The sequence below is a fragment of the Fimicolochytrium jonesii genome, assembly GCF_025526975.1.
Source record: "Fimicolochytrium jonesii strain JEL569 chromosome Unknown EV422scaffold_5, whole genome shotgun sequence".
Lineage (NCBI taxonomy): Eukaryota > Fungi > Chytridiomycota > Chytridiomycetes > Spizellomycetales > Powellomycetaceae > Fimicolochytrium > Fimicolochytrium jonesii.
In genome coordinates, this window is record NW_026515672.1 from 1,061,939 (window position 1) to 1,081,932 (window position 19,994).

The following is a 19,994-nucleotide window of genomic DNA, read 5'->3' on the forward strand; positions in this document are numbered from 1 at the left end:
GCAAGGCATCGCCGGTGAACAAACACATCGAACCCGACTTGGATACCTCGACCGCGGACATACACCGCATGGAGGCGTCGCCATCCACTCCCGTGTTTGCGGCACGGTGGCGAGTGCCCAAAATGCCTGCATAGTACGCTGGCGTCCTGCGCATGGTTGTCCTTTGATGAAGTGGCGACGCTGAGAAGCGGCCACGTATAGGCCACAGAGGCCACGCGTCGAGCACTTGAGAGGATCGCGACGGCCGACGCAGACTTCAATTCACCGCTTAAGTACTGTCCAGTACGGTTTGCGTCTTCGCAGGTCACATTTGGGGGTGATCTACACACCCCGCAGCCCGCAATGCGAGCTTCGTCGTCGGTCGCAGGCAGCAGCAATACCAGCAGTCCTCAGCGGCTGCCGCCAGGGGCTGCAACAGCCTCCGCAGCCCACACCACTCCGAGACTCAGCAGGACAACGAAGGGCCAGTCCCAGAATGACAGCACCCAGTATGCATTCCACACAGCGAGCCGCAAATCACGCCCAGAGCTGCACTGGAAGTACATAGTTCAGAGCGAAATCGTCAGCGTAACAAATGCGCTCAAAAAGTCTCAACGATGGGGCTTTCCGTCGTCTTCCTCCGAACGCAAAAGTCCCCACGGTGACCCCAACGCACCGGTATTCACTCCCACTTACGACTTCTGCGTGGATAATGCAAGATATGGACACGTTAGCCTCGACGGTGTGCTGGAGTTTACGAAGATGCAGGGGAAGAATGCAAAGCAGGAGCTTGCTGGATATGAGATGATTCACGAGGTGGGTTATGGGGCGACCAAGATGGCGTTAGCCTGGGAGTTCATCGCAACTCACCACCGGGGCCTTAGAACACACCCCTATTGCAGGGCTTCTCTTTCTTGCGCGCACGTCTCACGCTGCTACACGGTAACTGAACGATGCATGCGTTTTCCCCACGTTGCCGCGCTGACGTCCTCGACCTCCATCAGAGCTCAGGGATCTAGATCCTGCTCTCTTGCTAGAGCCGTTTCTAGAGGTCATTCGTAGTCCCGATACTACGGGGCCTATCACTGGGGCGGCTCTGACAAGCGTCGAAAAGTTTATCACCTACCGTGTGCTGGGTAAGCAGTCTTGCATCGGAAGTACAGCATCGGATTGTAGCTGAATGCGCGCTTGCGATTGCAGATCCTAACCACCCGGGACTACCTGCTGCTATTGCTGCCTTGACGGACGCCGTAGTGCGTTGCCGATTCGAGGCCACAGACACCGTGGCCGATGAAGCGGTTCTGGCAAAGATCCTTGCCTTGCTTCGCGTGATCCTCACGTCGGACACGGGCCAAAAATGTCTGCATGATAAGGGCATCTGTGAGATGGTGGAGGTGGCTTTCGGAATGATCTTCCAGGGTCGAGTCAATGGTGAGAGTCTTTGCAGGAGTGGTGCTGAGGACGGGGTCTCACCGTGACCGCATGCAGAGTTACTTCGAAGATCCGCTGAGCAGACGTTGGTGGTTCTCGTACAAGCGCTGTTTGAAAGGTTAGGAACGTTGTGCCCGTCCATATGCAGACTATGGCCTCACTCGTGCGTTACAGACTGTCCGCAATCGTGAAAGCGAAAGAGCACGAAGCAAACTTCCATCACACACGGACGAGATCAACCGGCCTCGACCGCGAGCCGCATCTGACCCACAATCGAAGGGCAAGCTTTGTTGCTCCTGGAATCTTACGGCGGGGCTCTCGGGCAGACTTGCAAGATGGAAGCGGCCACGCCTCTTCTTCCCAAGCGGTGGACACCACGTCGCCGTCCATCCAGATGTTCGATGAGCCAGATGAAGGCGCTCCCCGAGACGTCAGTGTGATATCAGTTGGCGGTTCACCGGGAAAGAACGCAAATGTCGAGCGGACTGGAGCAGATGCCGATGGACCACGGATAGGAGTATCGCGAAACGAGCGGATAATGGCCGACGGAGGGATGCGAGTCGTGCGTCACGACAGCGGAGTCGCGCGGCCCGTAAACGACAACGCAGCACCTGCAGACGAGTCCCGTTCAGCAGGGAAGCAGCCAGAGCACCCATCATCAACATCACCCAGCTCCTCCTCCCACCCTGCCAGTCCAGCAAGATCAGCCGCACCTCCACCGCAGTACCTCCAACCGTTCGGACTGCCGTCGATTTTGGAGATGTTGCGTGTGTTGATCACGTTATTGGATCCAAAGAATCGGATGCATACGGATTCAATGCATCGTACCATTTCGTTGGGGCTTTTGCACGCTGGGTTGGAAGTTGGTGGGCGGTCGCTGGGGAAGCTGATCTCGTGGGAATTGCATAGGGTTGATAGCAAGCCTGCGCCCGCTCAACAAGCGCCATCAACATTGCCGTCCACTCAGATCCCTACTGTGGGCGCTGCACCGGAAGGATCCGGTGCCGCTGACACGGGCAGCTCAGCTGGGCCGGATACCTCGGCGGGAGCTACTGGTGCGGAAGGAGGTCCCGCCGAGCGAGGATCCGTCGCAACCCCTGAACCAGGCCTCACCGACCCAGACGCTGAAACCTGGGAAGAAGCGGAAGACCGCACAATCCTCATGGCCAGAGACCTTGTCACAAACGACCTCTGCAAGTATCTCTTCCAGCTTCTCCAAAACAACGCCCTAGCCACCAACGCCACCCCTAGCGCCACCACCACACGTATCCTCTCCCTCTCCCTCTCCTGCATCACCACCCTCTTCCAGTCCGCCCCGCAGCAACTCAAATTGCAGCAGGAGTGGTACCTGAACTGGGCGATGGAGCGGTTGAATGTCGGAATCGCATCGTGGGATATTGAGGAGTGGGAACGGAAACGGCCTGATCGACCTGATGATTTTAGACAGAGTGCTGCGTCGGCGGCGGGGCAGGCGGCGCAACGGAGGGAGTTACCGATTGGCGGGGAGGCGAGGGACTTGATATTGGAGAGCTTGTCGCAGCTCTGCCATGTCCCCAGCTTTGCAGTCGAGCTGTACGTGAATTACGACTGTGCCATGGACCGGCCTGTGGATCTGCACGAAGATCTTGTCAAACTGTTGGCAAAGCATTCTCTCCCCGACTTAACCCCCGGCGGGCCCGTAACCCACACATCCCAACAAGGCATCTGCTTTGACGCCCTTCTCGCCCTCCTCCAACACATGGTAGAACGCAAAGGCTTCTCCCAACCCCATCGCCCCTCAGCCCCCTCCGTCCCTGCACCGGACGACACACCCACCAACGACCTCTCCCCCGAACGCCTCCGCTACAATAAAGAACGCAAGCGTGTGTTGATGGAGGGCTCCAAACGCTTCAATGACGACCCGAGGAAGGGGATCGCGTTCTTGCAGGAACATCAATTCTTGCCGGATCCGGTCACACCGGATAGTCTCGCGAAGTTCTTGAAGGCGACCCCGAGCATCAATAAGGTGGTGTTGGGGGATTATTTGGCGAAACCGAAGAATTTGGATTTGTTGAAGGCTTTTGTGGGGTTGATGGATTTTGCGGATGTAAGTTTTCTCGCCCTTTCTTTTCGGGGAAGGTCTTATGTGCGTTCCGGTTTTCTGACGATTATCGTAACCCTCTTTTGCAGAAATCCTTTGACGACGCGATGCGGACGCTTTTGGAAAGTTTCCGGCTGCCTGGTGAAGCCCAGCAGATCGAGCGAGTTATGGAAACCTTTGCCAACGCGTACTTTGACGCGGATAAGAGTGAGTTGATCGCCTACCGAACCGGCGTGCATGGCTTGGAGGGCGAGGGCTGATTGAGTGTGTTGCGTTTAGAAACCGGCCACCAGGATTTGGAGAACGTTAATGCGGTGTTCATCCTTGCGTTTGCCGTTGTGATGCTGAATACTGACATGTATAGCAAGAATGTCAGAGTAAGTACTTCTTGGGTCGTCGCTCCAGACAGAGATATGATCTAACGACCCGGTTATTGTCAATCAGGCCAAAATGACACTGGAGCAATTCGGGCGCAATCTCCGCGGCCTTAACGGCGGTAAAGATTTTGCCCCCGAATACCTCGCCCGGATCTACAATGCTATCAAGGAGAACGAAATCGTCTTCCCCGAGGAACATGCCGGCGACCTAGGGTTTAACTACCAGTACAGGGAGCTGATAAAAAAATCTGCGGAAGCGGGCCCGTTGATCTCGTGCCATACGAACGTGTATGATAAGGATATGTTTTTGAGTGTTTGGAATGCCTTTTTGGCTTCGTTGTCTTATGGTAGGTTCTCCGCTCGGGTTTGCCAGTGGACATCTGCATAGTGAGGAGATCGCTGATGAGCGGGTTCTCGAACACAGCCTTCGACAACGCCGAAGACGAGCTCACCCTCCAAAAAGCCATCGTCGGGTACCACCACTGCTCGATCCTTGCGGCATACTACGGCAATTTCGAGATCCTCGACAATGTCATTGTCGCACTGAGCAAGATGACCGGACTTCTGAAGGAAACGCAACGACTGCCGGCCCCGCGGACGAAAGTCGGCGGTGAGGCGCAGGACGCCTCGCGCGGGTCGGTGGATCCATGGAGCGTCGAGATTGGTCGGAACTTTAGGGGCCAGATCGCGGCCGTGTTGATGTTTAGCTTGGTGGATGAGTATGGGACGAGTCTCAAGAAGGGGTGGCGATGGGTAAGGAGGATCAGATGGTGTCTGCGTTGTCGCAGTCCGTTGACGTTTATTAACATGCTCTTTTCGCAGGTCATCGCCTGCGTCCGCAACATGTTCCTCCACAACCTCCTCCCCGACTCCCTGATCCAAGCCGAGGACTTCATCAAAGGCACCATCCTCATCCCACGCGTAGCCGATGCGGGCGCCGTGCAACGCGCAGCCGCGGCAAACGCGAGACGCGAAGCAGGACTGTTCTCGACGCTATCCAACTTTCTGTCTTTGGGATCCAATACGGGGGATGAGTGGGATGATTATGAGCCTATGCCGGGCGATATGGAGTGGCAGGAGCGTGCGATACGATGCGTCGCAGCTTGTAAGATTGATGTGATGTTGGCTGATACGAGGTGAGGCATGGTGTGCTTTCACGGCGGAGCACAGTACGCAGCATAGTCGCTGAGAAGGGAATGTCGTATTTTCTATTTCAGATTTTTGGAAGAAGATACCCTCCGATTCCTTATCGATGCCCTCGTCCAAGCCTCCATAGCACCCGAAAACGGCGTGCCCGGCCAACTCAAAGCAAACGGATCCCAACAGCAGCGACCACCTAACGACGACGGATCTACAGGGCCGCCATCTACCCCGCAAACGACGGTGGAACAGCCGCTGAAATATGATACAGCGGTCGTGTTTTTGTTGGAGGTCATTGTCTCGATTGCGATGCATAACCGCGATCGGATATCGGTTGTGTGGCCGATGATAGCGAACCATTTCAGGAAGATATTGCAACATGCGAATGAACATCCGCCTGTGCTGGTGGAGAGGGCTGTCATGCATCTCCTGAGATTGATTGGTCGGACTGGACATAAGGTACGGACTTCAAAGAATATCGTTTCAGTCTTCCGGAGTGAGAGTTCTCACCTACTGACACCATTGGACTTCACAGGACGAAATGCTCCACCAACTAGTCGACGCCTTCACCCCCCTCAAAACCATGTCTCAAGACTCTTTCAACGCCTTCGCCGAACAATTCATGACCGGTCTTGTCACCATCCTCAAATCCGACCCGACTATCATCACCCGCAACACCCGCTGGACTCTCTTCCTCGACCTCCTCGCCCGCGCCTCGATGCATCCCGATGCATCTCGCCCGAGTTTTGAGGCCGTGTGTATACTGCTGAGCGATCATGTTGATTCGTGTGTCAACCAGGATAATTTTGGAGATTGGGTCGATCTGCTGATTGGGTATGCGGCGGCTGCGGGGCAGGGTGGGGGGGCGACGAGTCCGGTTGGTGGGAGTGCGAATCTGAGTGCGAGAGCGTTGGTCAACGGAACCGGTGGGAGTGGGAGTGGGCCGTCGAGTCCGAGGTTGGGGAGGGAGAGTACGGCTTTTAGGAGGTAAGGGGAGGAGGAAGATAGGGCCGGGCATGGTGTTGGTCTGCGCTTTCCTAGACTGACCGTGTATCTCCATTTATGTTAGCCAAATTATCTCACAGGCGCATGAGCAAGCACTGCGTGCGCTGGAAGAGCTGTACAGGCTCCACACCAGAATCCCGGTTTTGGTGGAGAAGACGGGGATGAACCGGAATCGAGGTATGAGCTAAATCTGTAAGGGGAAGGGGCTCTGGCAAACGCCGTATCCTAACCGCACGTCGGTTTCGTTTCTACTAGCCTTTTTCGAGTTCTGGCTCCCAGTCCTCTCCGGCCTCAGCCAACAGTCCTCCCACCCCGCCCTCCAAGTACGCGTCTGCGCGCTAACCTTCCTTCAACGCGGCCTCCTCTCCCCACAACTCGAATCCGCCTGCTCAGGCGGCACCGACGGGGTCTCGCAAAACCTCTGGGCCGAATGCTTCGAAAACGTGCTCTTCCCCATGCTCGACGAGCTCCTCCGCCCCGAAATGCAGAAACTGGACCCGATGGAGATGGATGTCACGCGAATGCGCGCCTCGGCATTGTTGTGTAAGGTGTTTTTGCTGTCGGTGCCAAAATTGCAGATGTGGAGGGATTTCCCGACGCTGTGGGGACGGATATTGGATTTTATGAGGAGGTATATGGAGGCTGGGACTTCGGATTATTTGGTACGTGTACATTTTACCCGTTCGGGAACAAGACGGGAGAGCATGTGAGCTGACTTTCGCCCAATCGCTCACGTTACAGCGCGAAGGCGTCCAAGAATCTCTCAAAAATATGCTCCTCGTTATGTCCACCCTCGGCGTACTATACCCTCCCGCGGCGGACGCACCACAAAACCAACCGAATCTGTGGGATCCGACGTGGCGGTATATTGGTACATTCCTGCCTGACCTCCAGTCGGAGCTGTTCCCTCCCCCGACGGCGCCGTTGCAGGGTGATGCGCGGGTGCCGCAGCAGCCGCAGGTGGAGGGACATCAGCAGCAGCTGGCGAGTCTGCCGGCGCAACAGACATACCCCGAAGTGCAAACACAGCATCAGCAGGAGTATCAACAACACCAAGAGGCCTCAGCGACCCATGATGAGCACCACCAACAACCCGCCCACCATCCATATCAACAATTACAGTATCAGCAATCATCCGCCACAGACGCGCTCGCAAACATCGCAGCGAAAGCCGAGGCCCTCGCCGGCGCCAACGAGACGGCGCCTTGAAAGTAAAGTTATGCGCAGGGGATGCTCTGGGGGGCGTATTCACTGAATTCGAGAACAGTATACTGTATATATTCATATCGCCGTATAATCGAGACGAAACGTACTGTACGTGCAAAGCAGGTTAGGCCGTCGCTTTTGTGTTTGTGTTGGATGTAGGCTATTGTCACCTAGTACCTGTACATATATGCAATTCTGACCACAGTAGTCATCTTCGATGATCGGCGGGTTGTCTATATGTACCTACTATGTATGTACAGTCCATCATATCACGCCGTGTATCCGGCCATGGCGAGGAATCTCTCATAGTAGAGGATTGCTTGTGGTGTGCTCCCACGCGTGCCGTCATCAGCAGGCGGCGTGAAAACGCGTCCCATCCGGTGGCATCTTGACTGAAATGCACACGGCGACCAACCAGACCCACCACCGGGAAGACCTTATGCAGGCTTCTCTACGGCTGAGCAGATAGATATAGATATAGTATCACAAGCAGGCGGTGCCTCTGCGCGGGTCATATCAAACCCAGCTCTCCAACGACCACCTTCGTCAAGAACCGAAATGGCGACCACCGCCCTCCCGAACCCCACCCTGGACGTCTACTCCCTCGCGCCCCTCCTAATCATCAACAACGACGGCGCAGAGCTCGTAGACGGGCGGTTCGAAGGCGAAGGCAGCGTCACATTCTCCACCGGCAATACTTATGTCGGGCCATTTCGGAATGGCTACATGGAAGGCAACGGCACGTACACTTGGGCGGCGACTGGGACGACCTTCCAGGGCGATTTGAAGAAGAATAAGATTGTCGGGTCGGGGACGTACACTTGGTAGGATCTGCGAGCGATTGTGACCGACTGCGATGAGGGACGCGAGGAACCGGGATGCTTGTGGCAGTCACGAGGTTGACCAGCGCGAACGCCTTTGCGAGCGAAGCGAGCACGACATTGCGTCAAAGGCCCAATGCTCCCCTCACCCCCGTGTTGTTGATGGGTGCGTGGTAGTGGCCGTTCGATGGTTGATAATTGATAAGTGACGTTCGATGGCTGATGGCCGATGGATGATGGGTGATGGTTGATGGTTGATGATGGTTGATGGTTATTGATAACCTCGGCTGATGTGCCTTCTTTTTCGTGTGGTGTAGGAAGAGCGGCTGTAAATACGAGGGCCAGGTGTCGGATGGCTTGCGACATGGCAAGGGAACGTTCTCGTGCGCGCCCCTGTCATCGGCATGGTATGAGGGGTCCTGGAATGCCGGCAAGATGTGCGGACAGGTCTGTGCGTGAACTTCCCTGTCCAGCATAAAGGTTTCACTCAAAATCTGACGCCTGCCACTCTTCCATTCTCTAGGGCAAATTGACATACACCGACAATGCCTCATATAATTACGAAGGCACCTGGCGTGAAGGCTTGAAAAACGGGCGCGGCATCATGCGCTACGCGTCTGGGAACGTCTACGATGGCGAGTGGCTGAATAACGTCAAGCATGGCCATGGGGTGATGCAGTGGCTGGATCGGGGGGAGACTTATGAGGGTGCTTGGCAGGTAAGGCGATTACCCCGGCGGGAAAATCTATCGCAGGATCTAAGGATCGGTCTTCTGATTTTTTGTTGGTCTGCAGAACGGGAAACCAAACGGATATGGACTATACACATGGTCCATGCGGCCTGCAAAGTCGCATCAGTTCCCAACGCAGAATCGGTACAAAGGTGCTTCTCCCATGGATTAGACCCCTCTTTCAAACAATGCCACGGATTAGACCTCTCATGTTTACCCTTCGGACAGGCAACTGGGAAAACGGCAAACGCAACGGCCAAGGCACCTTCGAGTACGCCAACGGCGCCGTCTACACGGGCGACTGGAAGGACGACATGAAGCATGGGTTCGGCAAATACATCTCGGAGAACGGACGACGTTATGTGGGCGAGTGGAAGAACGACCGGCCCGTGGGCGGGTTGGAGCCTTATCGGAATGGTGAGGGCCGTCTTTGTGGGAGGGGAAGGTGTCTTGGAAGCACATGATCGCGGACCCTTTTACTGAATGGTGACTATGATCAATTAGAATGCCCCTATACGTTCCACCTCGCCGATCTACTCCCCGGAAGTGATGCCAACTCGCTGGAGACCGAACTGCAGCAAGTAAACGACATCGTCATGCGACATATCCGTAAGTCCTCCCTCCTCACAATATCTTTTCCAGCCATCCACTCAACTGACCACATACTATTCACAGAGGACCTCCGAGCGATCTACAGCTTCTACGCCGATAATGGCCTCTCCAGACGGTCTCATAAAGGGTCGCCGATGACATTGGTCGATCTGTGTCGACTGATTAAGGATTGTGGGGTGTTGGATCGGAAGGTAACTTTGGGTAAGGTTGGGATTTTGAAGTGATCTTTTGAATGGTTTGGAGAGCGAGACTGATTGGTGGAATTAGCGGATTGCACGAGGATATATGCACGGCAGTTTAAGGATGATGATTGTCATGTGGAGCAGTATCAGGTATGTGTGTTCCCATTCGCGGCTACCTATGGAAACCTGATCCATCTTACCCTCCCTAGGCACCCCACGACCCCGCCCAAACCTTCATCCTCCACGACTTCCTCCACTTCCTCCTCCGCGTCTCCCACCTCCTCTACGCCCACACCCCAAACCTGTCCCTTCACTCCACCGGCCTCGCCGCCTCCTTCTCCCACTTCATCAAACACGACCTCCTGCCGAACATCACCTTCCACACCCCAACCGACGACATCACCACCTTCCAAGCAGAGCTCCGCTGCTTCTTCGAGGACAGGTACGCGGACACCCTTTACGCGATGTATGACGAGCGCGCGCGTTTCAGACCCGGGAAATCACTGCCGGGGAGTAGAGGGGATAGGACGTGGACGTTTAGAGATGTCACGCTTGTGGTCGGCGAGTATGGGCTGCTGACGAATAGGGATAGTCTGTTGACCATGACGACGGTTGTGGAGGTGCTGTCTGGGGGTGGGAAGCGGATTGTTGAGGACGGGTGTTATAACCTGGAGCATGAGGTATGGCTGACGGGTTCTGGATTTACGGCTGGATATCATATGGTTTTGGGTGCCTGATGGCATAACCTGTAGATGTTATCCACCGAATGGTTCGACGGAACTTACGACGCCATCCTCCTCGTGCACCACTCCTACTTCACCACCCACGTCCTCCCCACCGTCTTTGGCATCGACCCGCCCCACCACCCCAACCCACTCCAACCCCACGACCAGCATAACCACAACCATAATCAGAAAAACCCCAACCACAGCTCAACAGACTCCTTCCTCAGCGAAGTCAAATCCTTCTCCCGCCATCTCCTCACCGACGACACGGACCAACCCTCCCCACCTGCGGAAACCACCGAGAAACATGCCGAGAAACGGGGGAAGGACAAAGAAAACGGGAATGGGGTTGGGAATAGGCCCGGGTCGTCGGGCAGGGGGCACGGGAAGGAGGAGAAGGACGCTCGGGTGCATAAAGAGGAGTCGGGGCATCGGAGTCCGTTGCTGGGGCACGAGGGGCCGGCGGCGGTGGCGGCGGGGAAGGAGTCGAGGATGTCGACTTCGGTAGGGTTCATTTATCGCTTTCGCATTGATTGTTTGCGGATCAGAGAGATGGGGACTCACGCGCACCCATTGTTTTTTTTTTCTTTTCTTCGCAGAACGCAAAACGCAACCCCGCAGCCGGAGGCCGTCGCCACTCCAATGTCCGTCCGACCGAAAAAGACCGCGACAGACAAGAGAAAGAGAAAGAGAAAGAAAAGGCCGAAAGCTTGGAGACGTCCCACGCCTCATCCCGCGCTAAATCGAAATCCAAGTCGAATCTCCGCCTTGCTCACCCTGCCCCCGCTCCCGCTGCCAATAACATTAGTAATGCGCCTGCCGCTACGACGACAGCAGCGGTTGGCGCAACGGGTGTCGGTGATGGTGGTGCGGCGGCGGAGGGTGAGGAGAAGGAGAAAGAGGATACGAGCAAGCGGGAGACGCCGGTGGGGAGTGTAGAGGCCTTGGAAGAGGAGAGGGTGGCCCTGACGCAGGAGCAGATTGGTGAGTCCTTTCCGTCATCTCATCCGCTCAACCCGGGGTTTTTGCCTCCTCTCACATCCCATGACATAATCTTCGATCTTTCTTTTTTTTTTTGCGGTTGCCAAAGTCACATCGGTAATCGAAGAATACAAACGCCGCATCGTCTCCAGCTACGAGAAGCTGGTGCGCGAACATACGGAGTGGCGAAGGCGCGCTTCGTATATCAAGGAGATCCAGCGGAGGTGATAGCGAATAGAAACACAATATGAGAAGTTGGTGAAGTTCCGTTGGGTTTGGATCGGATTATGTTTACTTGGGTGTCTACGTACATACAGTACTTATAATGATCCATAACACGGATGGTCGCGGTTGCACTAGCCGGGCCATGATTCACCTATTCGTCTACATATAAAGACTGATTCTTCTCCTATGCGCAATAAATCCTTTGAGGACATACTGTACACTCGCTTCTTCGTCCTTGACAGCCCCTTCATCGAGGATTACCGTGCGGCGGTCGTGTGCCGAAGTTCCATGGCCGGTGAGTAGATCTATATCATACAGGACGTGCATCGTGTGATGGATACGAACATGGATAATTATGACGCCGAAGCGTGCGATGTACATACGCCCACCAGCCACGACCCAGCGGTCCAAGCGCAAAGGCGTAGATTGTCGCGTCCATTCGTGCGGCGAGTGTACAATGTGTAATTACAAGCTATCGGATAGGGGAATGGTAAAGCGAGGTCCCAAAAATGTGGTGCGAGTTGCCCATGCGTTGGGAGGATGATGCTGCGGACTGGGTGCGCCGAGGGACGGTTTGCCTATTTACAGAACTACAGAACGGAACAAGAAGTGGTGTAAGTGAACACATACGATAAGGACAGACGATGGGAAAGATTCGCCTGCATCCATACCTTATCGCTTTTGAGCTTTGCGCGGCGGTCCAGCAGTGTTTCGTTGATGGTGCCTTCCTTGTTGGCGCGCCGGAGTTCGGCCGTGTCCTCTTGGGTTAGGACCAGACGGCCTCCACCCCAGCTGTGGAACTTCTTACTGTTGAGAGGAGTTCATGGCGTTAGCAGACATTTTCGAGAACCCGAGAGGAAGCGTCCCTGCAAAACGTACATTTGCTCAATCTCCAACGCCGCAGCATCAACAGCGCCTTCCCTCTTACTCTTCTTCTTCGCCCTAACTTTATTCTCCGCCTGACACTTAACCCTAAACGTCTCCCGAAACCCCACAACCGTCGAATCAGCCCTTGCCTTCCCCGCCTCATCGCACTGCAAAAACTTCTCAAACGCCGCCGACTGCAACGCCACCCCGTCCTCCCGCACCACAAGCTCCCACTCCTCAGCCGGCCCCATCGCCTCGCGTTCACACCCAACGACCCCAATCCGGTCGCTGCCGAGGTACCTGTCGTTCGCGGCGCGGAAGGACACTTTCGTCGAGTCTGGGAGGCGTTTGGCGACCATGACCTGCGTCACGGCCGAGGGGTCGAAATCGACGAGCGTGTGGTCGGACGGTATGGGCATAAACTGAACTTTGCTGGTGTTGTCGGAGCAGACGAGGACGCTGGGCGGTTCGGTGGCGGTGGAGAGGAGCATGATAGGCCCGCGGATGTCGTCTAACGTGTCGATGAAGACCCAGCCTTCCTGCGGCCCGGAATGAGAGGCATCCTCGCGGCCGGGTGGTGTTGCTGCGTCGTCACCGTCTGCTTCGACTTTTCTTTTCCGCTTCTTCTTCCTGAAAAGAAACGGTACATGGTGGTGAGCGTCGCGCTGGGAAGGAGTTCCCAGACGGCCATTGGCTTACTTTTCGATGGGATTTTCGCCTTTGAACGCTAGGCGAGACGACTTGCTCATGGTTGTGAGTTCTGGTAGTGCGGCGATATCGTGCAACGGTGAGGACGGTGGGGTTGGGAGATGCCGTGATCTGCGGTGAGTTGTCACTTCCGGGTTGAGTTGTCACGTAAGTCGCTTCCCCCCCCACATCTATCACCTCCAAGCCTGGCATCCCGACAGTCCGCAGCCTTACAACAGAGACACCAGAATTGAAGCCCTCGCAAACAACAACAGCAATGCTCAGAACAGCCCCCCGCAAAGCCCCCAGGTCCCGCTCCCGGTCCTCATCCCCACCCCCATCCCTTTCTGCATCCACAACAACCCCCTACCGCGCTAGCACCCCCAAACTCACCCCGCAAGTCCAAAAACAACTCGACGCCCTCACACGAGCGGAGATATCCCTGCAGACGCAAATCACAGAGCTGGCTGAGTCGGCAGGCCCACATATGGAGTTGCTGGCGATGAATGATCGGATACGCGCGGAATTGAAGGGGATTAATCGGGGGGTTGAGGTGGGTTTTGAGATGCAAGTGGGGATGGAGTGAGCTGGGTTTTCTTTGGCGGGGTGAGTGAGTTAGGGAAGTGTGAGGATGAGAACTTATGTGTGCATTTCTTACGGTGTAGAATTTGAGATTTTTGGCGGAAGAGGAGGATCGGCCGTCTGACGCGGAGTTGATACGGGAGAAGGCAGCACAGCATGAGGAGCAGTATAAACGGTGAGTCAATCAAAGTCTCACCGGCGCTCGGTGTCAGCGTCAAAACCCATGCTGACCAGGTATTCCCGAATCCAGCCTCCAACTATCACTCCGCCGCTCCAACCTGCAAGCAAAAGCCAACATTGACCGCGCCGCGGCTGCCGAGCGGGAAGAGCTGCTGAAAGGCGGCACGGACCGTCGGCAGCTGCGTATGCGCAAGATGGCCGACGCGGCTGCCACCGCGCAGGCCAGTTCGGAGCTGACTGACTCGCTACGACAGGCGTTGGGCATGATGACGGCCGAGGTGCAGAAGGGGGTGGAGATCACAAAAGCTTTTGGTATGCGGCGTTTTGGATTTGCAAAGGGGGGGGGGGGGGGGGGGGGGGATGTATGTTCTGAGCTAAGATACGCACCTCCCCATGAAAGACGACTCGACGAAAATCATGCAAAAGACATCTGCCGAATACCGCAGCCTGTCGATGGTCATCCGCTCCTCCCGGCAACTCATCACCAAGCTCCAGCAGCGGGATTGGACAGACCGGCTGCTGCTGCTGTTCGGCCTGCTGGTTTTTTCGCTCACTGTGCTGAGTATATTGAGGCGCAGGCTGTGGATTTGGGTGCCAGGGTGGAAGCTTGTTACGGGGCAGTGCAATGGGGATGAGTGGTTTTGTTTTTGAAGTGCAGGGGTGTTTGCAGATTTAGCTGTAGCCGAAGGATAGCTATCGGTGACGTTTTTGGAAAAACATTGCATAGGTCCCTGTCTAGATATGCGGCGATCTTTACTACTCTATGTCTACAGGCCACATTTCCCAGAAGTATGAAGCCCCTCTCAAAGCCTTGTAACCCCACCTCAATCCTAGGCCTCCAGACGCCGCACTCCTCCAACCTGTCTCTCAGCATCCCCGCATACACCAACATCTTATCGCGATACCCAGCAACCATCAGTCGCGGCTCCGCCTCCTCATCCGGGCAACCCATAAATATCTGAAGATCCGTCGGATCGCGGCACTGTTAGTATAGCCTAAGGTGCTCCGAACGCATATCCTTCGAGGAGGTCTGTGTCGTGAGGTTCAGATACGCGTACAGTGTATGAATTCCTGGTGCCAATAAACGATCCATTGGACATCTTCAATACAGGTTGGGCCGGGTGTTGGTGTCCCGAGATAGGCGGCGAGGGCGGCGGCGGCGGCGAGGAGGGCGAAGAAGCAGCACAAGTGGGCGGCGGTAGAATCGTGCCTCCAAGCAGCCTCCAAGACCTCCGTATGGACATATACAAGCGTGCAATACTTCATCTACTCTTATTAATATGGATATATAGGGATATGGCCGTTTCCCACAAGTACGCCCGGAATTCATCTGCAAATAGGACATGTTATATGGACGGCGTTTGCCTCTGACTATTTGAGAATGTGCGATGCCCCCCCCCCCCCCCCCCCTATTCTCCTTCACAACCGGGTGATCTCCAACCAAATAAGGCCTCCACACACCTGTTCCTGCATCGCCCTAGTCTGTCCTGCAGCTATTCCCTCCAGCGTGATAATCGTGTATCCAAGCCGTTTCTCCGTACTCTTATCGATCCTCGTCTCAAGTAGTTCAACAAGCAGCGCCAAGGCCGGCACATCCAACGGCTTCAAATCCACAGCTGTCTCGCCGAGAAAGCCACTCCAAGGCAATGCATGAGTCGCTTTAGCCAGCGCCTTCGCATGTGCAGCGGCGGTCGCGGGCGTGACGACCGCCACCCCGGGCGGCGGCGGGGCCGGGTCGTGGAAGATGACGGGGTCGTCACGGAAGAACAGCGTCGTGGCGTTGCGGCGGGACGGGTAGAGCGAGTAAGAATGGCCTAGTCGCGAGAGACGGATGTGAACGAAGTGTCTGTCGTGCGGGTCGGGCGCCACGTTGGTTGTCTGCTTGATGCGGACTGTGTAGCTTGCGCGGGAGTGGGAGGAGGACGACGAGGAGCCGCCCGAGGAAGAGGCCTCTCGCAGCACCCGCTTTTCTTCCGGAAGACGCGGGTATGTGCTTGCCGAGGCGACGGAGCGGGTGACGGGAGGAGCGTACTCTGGCGGCGGGGGTTCCTGTGGTTGGTGCGGTTGGATCTGGAAAGAGTCCGTTGCCGTTTGTGATGGGGGAGGAGGGTCGGTGCTGAGAGACTCGTAGTATGTCGGCGGGGCCTGTGCGTTGCCGTTGGACGGCTCGCCTGAGTTCATGTTTATCATATTGGGGTTTTCGTCCGATAGACGGCGGAAAAAGAGAATAGTCCCCTTTTAACTCTCCTTACGGTCGAGCGCTCTCAAAAGAAACGTAATTCCGATCTTGCGGGATATTGCGGGAATAGGAATGACGGCATGGAGTCGCGGAACGGCGTCTGCGGAGAGCTCCAACTGTGGCGTTCTCGTTTATGCAACGCGCCAAGGTGATCTCCCGAGGAGGACGAGCAGAGGCCATGTCTACCACACAGCTATATGCTCCGCGTTGAAGGCCGTACTCCTGCCTGGCTAAGGCCGAGAGGTGTCACATTTACGTATACAGTATATACACAAAGACAGGGTACAGATTACAGATACAGATGGATCAATGAGCTGAGATGCCAGCGCACTTGCGTCACGACAGGGAGCTGGGGCTGGCAGGAGGGCTTGATGATATCTACCATCCCACCTCTTCCGGCCAATCGCCTCTACTTCGCCCCCGTCGTCGTGGTTGTTGTCGGTGACGACCCACTGCCCTCTCCACCCTTGGCCTCCTCAGCTGCGTCCCCACTATCATCAACAAGGGTCTCCGCATGCGGCTTGTCAGCCTCCGCGGCCGGTGTATCGGGGACGGTGTACGGTTTCGCCGCCTGCTCCGTTTGCGATGTTAATGATGACGGCGGAACAGGCAAAGCCACTGATTCCTCCGTTTGCACATCCACAAGATCAGCCACAGTCGTTTCCTTCCCCGCTGCAGCATCACCGCCCTCCCCATCCTCATCAACAACCTCAAACTCCCCACCCTCCTCCCTCCTCCTCTTCTCATCCTCCACAGTGGACAAACTCAACGCCATCGCAAGCTGCAGTTCATAATCTTCCTGTTCTGCCGGTGACATCGTCGAGGGTCTCCTCGGCCCCGCCCCAATACCCCCGACCGCATTCGCTGGCGGACGCGGAGGCGGTGCGGGTGATGCGTCGTTCAGTGGGCTCATGGGGCTCACAGTCGGGGAGTGTTCCATCATCCACGGCGGGTGCACCGCGCCAGTGGCTTGCAAAGGATGCAAAGATTGCTGCTGTTGATGTTGTGCGAGTTGCTGTTGTTGCTGTTGCCGGAGTTGTTGGCGGAGTTGTTGGCCGGTGGGGGTTGATTGGCGGTGTGGGAGTTGTGGAGAGGTTTGTTGGTGATGGCCGGGGTAGGCTGATGTGGATGCGGCGGACATGGAGGAGGAGCGGGTGCTGCTGAGGAATTCGACGCCGGGCGGGCGGGCCGGGATGGGTGGGCCCCCGCCTGCAGTGTGTTCGGTTTGGTTTGGTTGTGGTTCCCCGTGGGTTGTGGTACCGGGTATGGGTTGGTACTGGTTTTGTTGGTGTTGGTATGGACCCTGACCCTGCCCCTGATTCACACGATTATCTTCCTCGTCACTATCGCCGACGACCTGATTGACAAAGCCATCTACCTTTCCGGCCGCCTGTTCTCCAAAAACTTTCGCTTCCCTTATCAAAGAGTTGAACCAGCCGGAGGTCGAGGTGTATACTTTGGATGCGAGTTGCGAGACTTGCGGGACGGCGGGGTCGCCGCGGGTCCCGGAGGAGGATGACGAGGAGCCTTCCCCTGCTCGTCCGCCCAGTCCACCACCTACGCCGGCGTACCGCTGAGCTTCCTCCTCGTTGAGAGTGAGACTCTTTGGGGTCATGTTGTAGATGAAGCTGACGGCGCTCATCATGTTGGTGATGCAAAACTGATTGGTGCCTTTGTCGAGCTCGGTCTGGTTCCTGAAGCGCATGATGTATTTAATGTTGGCGATGAGATTGGGCGGATTGGCGCGAATAATAGTGAGGATCAACGTCGGGAGGAGGTGATCGTTGCCGGCGGCGTCGTTTTCCGACGCCTTTTTGATCAAATCGACGACAATCTGCGCGGTGTTTTGCAGGATGACAAGCTTGTCCCTCGGCGCGCGGAATCCGTTCAGCCGCAGCAGCTCGGCCTGGGCGACCTCGAGGGTGTGATGAAACGAGAATGGCAGGTCGAGATGTTGTTCCTGGACCCACTGAAACGAGTCGATCTTGCGCTGGAGATGGTTGCCGAGTTTCGTGTCGTCAGTCTCTGCGGCGCCAAACACGCGATCGTAGATGTTCATCATAACGAGCTTCTCCCAGCCCTCGCGGATATTCTCGAGGTCATCGTCACTCGTGCAGTGGGCAAATATGTCGTTTTGGAGGGACTCGCCGTAGATGTAGTGGAGGAAGCTGGCTACGAGTTTGCGGTGTTGGAGGATGGGACGCTTTTCGGAGTTGAAGCGGGCGAGGAAACTCTTGAGGTGGGCCATGAGCGGGGCGGCCTCCTTCTGCCGCAGTTGGGCCAGGAAGTGTTCGTAGTCTACCATGGCTGTTGTGCCTGCCTCTCCGAGGGTAATTCGGTGGACGTCGGTGTGAGTTTTTCCAAAGCCGTTCGCTTGGTGCTTGCTTTGGCGAATACTAGGACGCAGGATTAGAATGGTTCTCCGATTTAATTTCTTTCCAGTACAGACGACTACGCGGCAGTTGCTGCTTGGTTTCCTGAGTATTTGAAGGCGGTTTTGTTTTGTTTTGTTTTGCGAGAGAGGGGTTCTGGGATGTGGTCTGTCTTGGCAAGGCGAGAGGTGGAGACGTGTCCATTACCGTTCCCAGCATCCCCAGCATCCCCAGCACTGCCCCCTTCCGCAGTTCACACAGCGGCCCCGCTGCCCCTCAGTCGCCAAGAAATGGTTGACCGGTTGCCAGCAGTGCCGCATATCTCTTCTACCGTCTGCAGGAAACTCCATCCTGACGGTCAAGTGGAATACGACTATGGCATACGAGCCACATTCACCGGTCACTTACAAGAGGAGGCGGACGCGGCCCCACGTCTGTCCGTCCTGGACAAAGTCATCCTCGGAGGTCCATAAGCCTCCCTCATGCCTTTGCGCCCGTCTTTTAGTCATTAAAAGTGATAGTCTGGGACCGGGCGGGTTTCGGCAGGCAGGAGAATCGCTCGCGGTACTCCGAGCCCGCCCCTGACGATAACGTCTTCTCGCAATGGGAACTGCTAAAGGAAGACGACAAACACTCAGTTTTGGTTCAGGGGGACCGGCTGGTTCTCCGACACGCTCAGCAGAAGTTCTTGCGCCTAATTGTCAAAGAGAGGAGATTCAACATGGAGAATCGCTCAGACCTGCTTCAATTTGAGATGGAGTACGATTGTATCGTTCGCGCCAGACCGGCTCCGGCTGCTTCAGATCCTCCGGGGCCGCAGGGATGGACAGGCAAAGCGCCCGCATTTCGACTGTCGGTCGGTCCTGTTTGGCTGGATGACGCTGCCTACGCTAGCAGCATATCGCCTTATTCATAGGCTGCATGGAGCACCGACAGATCCTCACGTTCGGATTTGGTCCGGCCGTCGACCCTCTGGTGAGAGCCATCATTGCAGTACATGTACTGCTTGGTATTCGAGCGACCCCGCCGGCGGACGACGAACTCAAGTACATGATCAGGGCCGCGCGGACGCCCGCTGAACCAAGATTCTTCAACCCCCAGCCGGCCAGATTCGCGTCGAGTACGAGATCTCGAACGGCCTTTCGGATCGACAAATACGCTTCCACTCTGCCACGGGGACGTGTACTGCGGCTGGGTTGTCTTCACTTGCTTTGACCAGGATTCGAGGAGGTCTCCACAGTATCAATCACCGGAAAACATCCCCATCAAGTATTTACATAGGGTTGTTTCCGGGCAGGTGATCCCGGGGGTGCTGGTGCGAGGACTTCCAACTCGAGGGAACCCTCGAAAGATGAATCCGGGTACGAAATCAGGGCCCCCGCAGATCGGGACTTCTCCTGGGAGCAGGCAGAGATTTAGTTCGATTGGAAATCTAAACGCAAAGGCTAGGATGGATCGCTGTACTGGAAATATGTCCGCCTTCCAATGGGTGAATGACATGAATTGTCGGCGTAACGTAGATCATCACGTATATACTGTATATTTCCTTCCGTTACGCCGAATATCAATGATA

At 56.0% G+C, this 19,994-nt stretch overlaps 7 protein-coding genes across 7 annotated transcripts; 4 read left to right on the plus strand and 3 right to left on the minus strand.

Annotated features, from left to right (window-relative positions):
- The first annotated feature begins 173 nt into the window (after nucleotides 1-173).
- Nucleotides 174-7,515, plus strand: EV422DRAFT_618537 (uncharacterized protein). The gene is made up of 16 exons (XM_053074040.1): nucleotides 174-795; nucleotides 864-921; nucleotides 984-1,115; nucleotides 1,180-1,410; nucleotides 1,468-1,528; nucleotides 1,585-3,496; nucleotides 3,580-3,697; nucleotides 3,770-3,867; nucleotides 3,935-4,214; nucleotides 4,292-4,620; nucleotides 4,690-5,003; nucleotides 5,085-5,466; nucleotides 5,543-5,994; nucleotides 6,077-6,189; nucleotides 6,268-6,674; nucleotides 6,754-7,515. Exons 1-16 carry the CDS (start codon nucleotides 343-345, stop codon nucleotides 7,219-7,221), a joined length of 5,808 nt encoding a protein of 1,935 aa, XP_052927780.1. The 5' UTR covers nucleotides 174-342; the 3' UTR covers nucleotides 7,222-7,515.
- A 14-nt stretch (nucleotides 7,516-7,529) lies between these two features.
- Nucleotides 7,530-10,300, plus strand: EV422DRAFT_585300 (uncharacterized protein; the record flags this gene model as incomplete). The annotated part of the gene is made up of 9 exons (XM_053073443.1): nucleotides 7,530-8,042; nucleotides 8,357-8,486; nucleotides 8,563-8,757; nucleotides 8,834-8,921; nucleotides 8,998-9,186; nucleotides 9,274-9,378; nucleotides 9,445-9,582; nucleotides 9,649-9,713; nucleotides 9,773-10,300. Exons 1-9 carry the CDS (start codon nucleotides 7,777-7,779, stop codon nucleotides 10,298-10,300), a joined length of 1,704 nt encoding a protein of 567 aa, XP_052927781.1. The 5' UTR covers nucleotides 7,530-7,776.
- Nucleotides 10,259-11,283, plus strand: EV422DRAFT_368132 (uncharacterized protein). Its single transcript, XM_053066703.1, has one exon. The coding sequence runs from the start codon at nucleotides 10,316-10,318 to the stop codon at nucleotides 11,225-11,227; it is 912 nt and encodes a 303-aa protein (XP_052927782.1). The 5' UTR covers nucleotides 10,259-10,315; the 3' UTR covers nucleotides 11,228-11,283.
- Nucleotides 11,284-11,973: 690 nt separating this feature from the next.
- EV422DRAFT_368301 (FRG1-like family-domain-containing protein) lies at nucleotides 11,974-13,262 on the minus strand. The gene is made up of 4 exons (XM_053066705.1): nucleotides 13,061-13,262; nucleotides 12,374-12,991; nucleotides 12,166-12,301; nucleotides 11,974-12,084 (listed from the first exon to the last, which is right to left on the minus strand). The coding sequence occupies exons 1-4, from the start codon at nucleotides 13,108-13,110 to the stop codon at nucleotides 12,073-12,075; spliced, it is 816 nt and encodes a 271-aa protein (XP_052927783.1). The 5' UTR covers nucleotides 13,111-13,262; the 3' UTR covers nucleotides 11,974-12,072.
- Nucleotides 13,111-14,658, plus strand: EV422DRAFT_368249 (uncharacterized protein). Its single transcript, XM_053066704.1, has 5 exons — nucleotides 13,111-13,216; nucleotides 13,277-13,601; nucleotides 13,714-13,805; nucleotides 13,881-14,122; nucleotides 14,211-14,658. The coding sequence occupies exons 2-5, from the start codon at nucleotides 13,326-13,328 to the stop codon at nucleotides 14,459-14,461; spliced, it is 861 nt and encodes a 286-aa protein (XP_052927784.1). The 5' UTR covers nucleotides 13,111-13,216; nucleotides 13,277-13,325; the 3' UTR covers nucleotides 14,462-14,658.
- EV422DRAFT_522172 (uncharacterized protein) lies at nucleotides 14,603-16,299 on the minus strand. Its single transcript, XM_053069802.1, has 3 exons — nucleotides 15,272-16,299; nucleotides 14,924-15,140; nucleotides 14,603-14,840 (listed from the first exon to the last, which is right to left on the minus strand). The coding sequence occupies exons 1-3, from the start codon at nucleotides 15,998-16,000 to the stop codon at nucleotides 14,806-14,808; spliced, it is 981 nt and encodes a 326-aa protein (XP_052927785.1). The 5' UTR covers nucleotides 16,001-16,299; the 3' UTR covers nucleotides 14,603-14,805.
- EV422DRAFT_522174 (uncharacterized protein) lies at nucleotides 16,257-18,576 on the minus strand. Its single transcript, XM_053069803.1, has one exon. The coding sequence runs from the start codon at nucleotides 18,352-18,354 to the stop codon at nucleotides 16,459-16,461; it is 1,896 nt and encodes a 631-aa protein (XP_052927786.1). The 5' UTR covers nucleotides 18,355-18,576; the 3' UTR covers nucleotides 16,257-16,458.
- Nucleotides 18,577-19,994: the final 1,418 nt, after the last annotated feature.

Excerpts from the sequence above, each read along its gene's own strand:
- EV422DRAFT_368301 (XM_053066705.1), bottom strand. The coding sequence starts at position 13,110 with ATGAGCAAGTCGTCTCGCCTAGCGTTCAAAGGCGAAAATCCCATCGAA. Across the intron at positions 12,992-13,060 it reads GGCGAAAATCCCATCGAAAA|GAAGAAGAAGCGGAAAAGAA; the intron begins GTAAGCCAATGG and ends GTTTCTTTTCAG. Across the intron at positions 12,302-12,373 it reads GCGTTGGAGATTGAGCAAAT|TAAGAAGTTCCACAGCTGGG; the intron begins GTACGTTTTGCA and ends TCCTCTCAACAG.
- EV422DRAFT_522174 (XM_053069803.1), bottom strand. The coding sequence starts at position 18,354 with ATGGTAGACTACGAACACTTCCTGGCCCAACTGCGGCAGAAGGAGGCC.
- EV422DRAFT_522172 (XM_053069802.1), bottom strand. The coding sequence starts at position 16,000 with ATGATAAACATGAACTCAGGCGAGCCGTCCAACGGCAACGCACAGGCC. Across the intron at positions 15,141-15,271 it reads CTAGGGCGATGCAGGAACAG|ATGAATTCCGGGCGTACTTG; the intron begins GTGTGTGGAGGC and ends TCCTATTTGCAG. Across the intron at positions 14,841-14,923 it reads GGACACCAACACCCGGCCCA|ACCTCCTCGAAGGATATGCG; the intron begins ACCTGTATTGAA and ends CTCACGACACAG.
- EV422DRAFT_368132 (XM_053066703.1), top strand. The coding sequence starts at position 10,316 with ATGTTATCCACCGAATGGTTCGACGGAACTTACGACGCCATCCTCCTC.
- EV422DRAFT_368249 (XM_053066704.1), top strand. The coding sequence starts at position 13,326 with ATGCTCAGAACAGCCCCCCGCAAAGCCCCCAGGTCCCGCTCCCGGTCC. Across the intron at positions 13,806-13,880 it reads CATGAGGAGCAGTATAAACG|CCTCCAACTATCACTCCGCC; the intron begins GTGAGTCAATCA and ends TCCCGAATCCAG. Across the intron at positions 14,123-14,210 it reads GGAGATCACAAAAGCTTTTG|ACGACTCGACGAAAATCATG; the intron begins GTATGCGGCGTT and ends TCCCCATGAAAG.
- EV422DRAFT_618537 (XM_053074040.1), top strand. The coding sequence starts at position 343 with ATGCGAGCTTCGTCGTCGGTCGCAGGCAGCAGCAATACCAGCAGTCCT. Across the intron at positions 3,868-3,934 it reads TGTATAGCAAGAATGTCAGA|GCCAAAATGACACTGGAGCA; the intron begins GTAAGTACTTCT and ends ATTGTCAATCAG. Across the intron at positions 5,467-5,542 it reads TTGGTCGGACTGGACATAAG|GACGAAATGCTCCACCAACT; the intron begins GTACGGACTTCA and ends TGGACTTCACAG.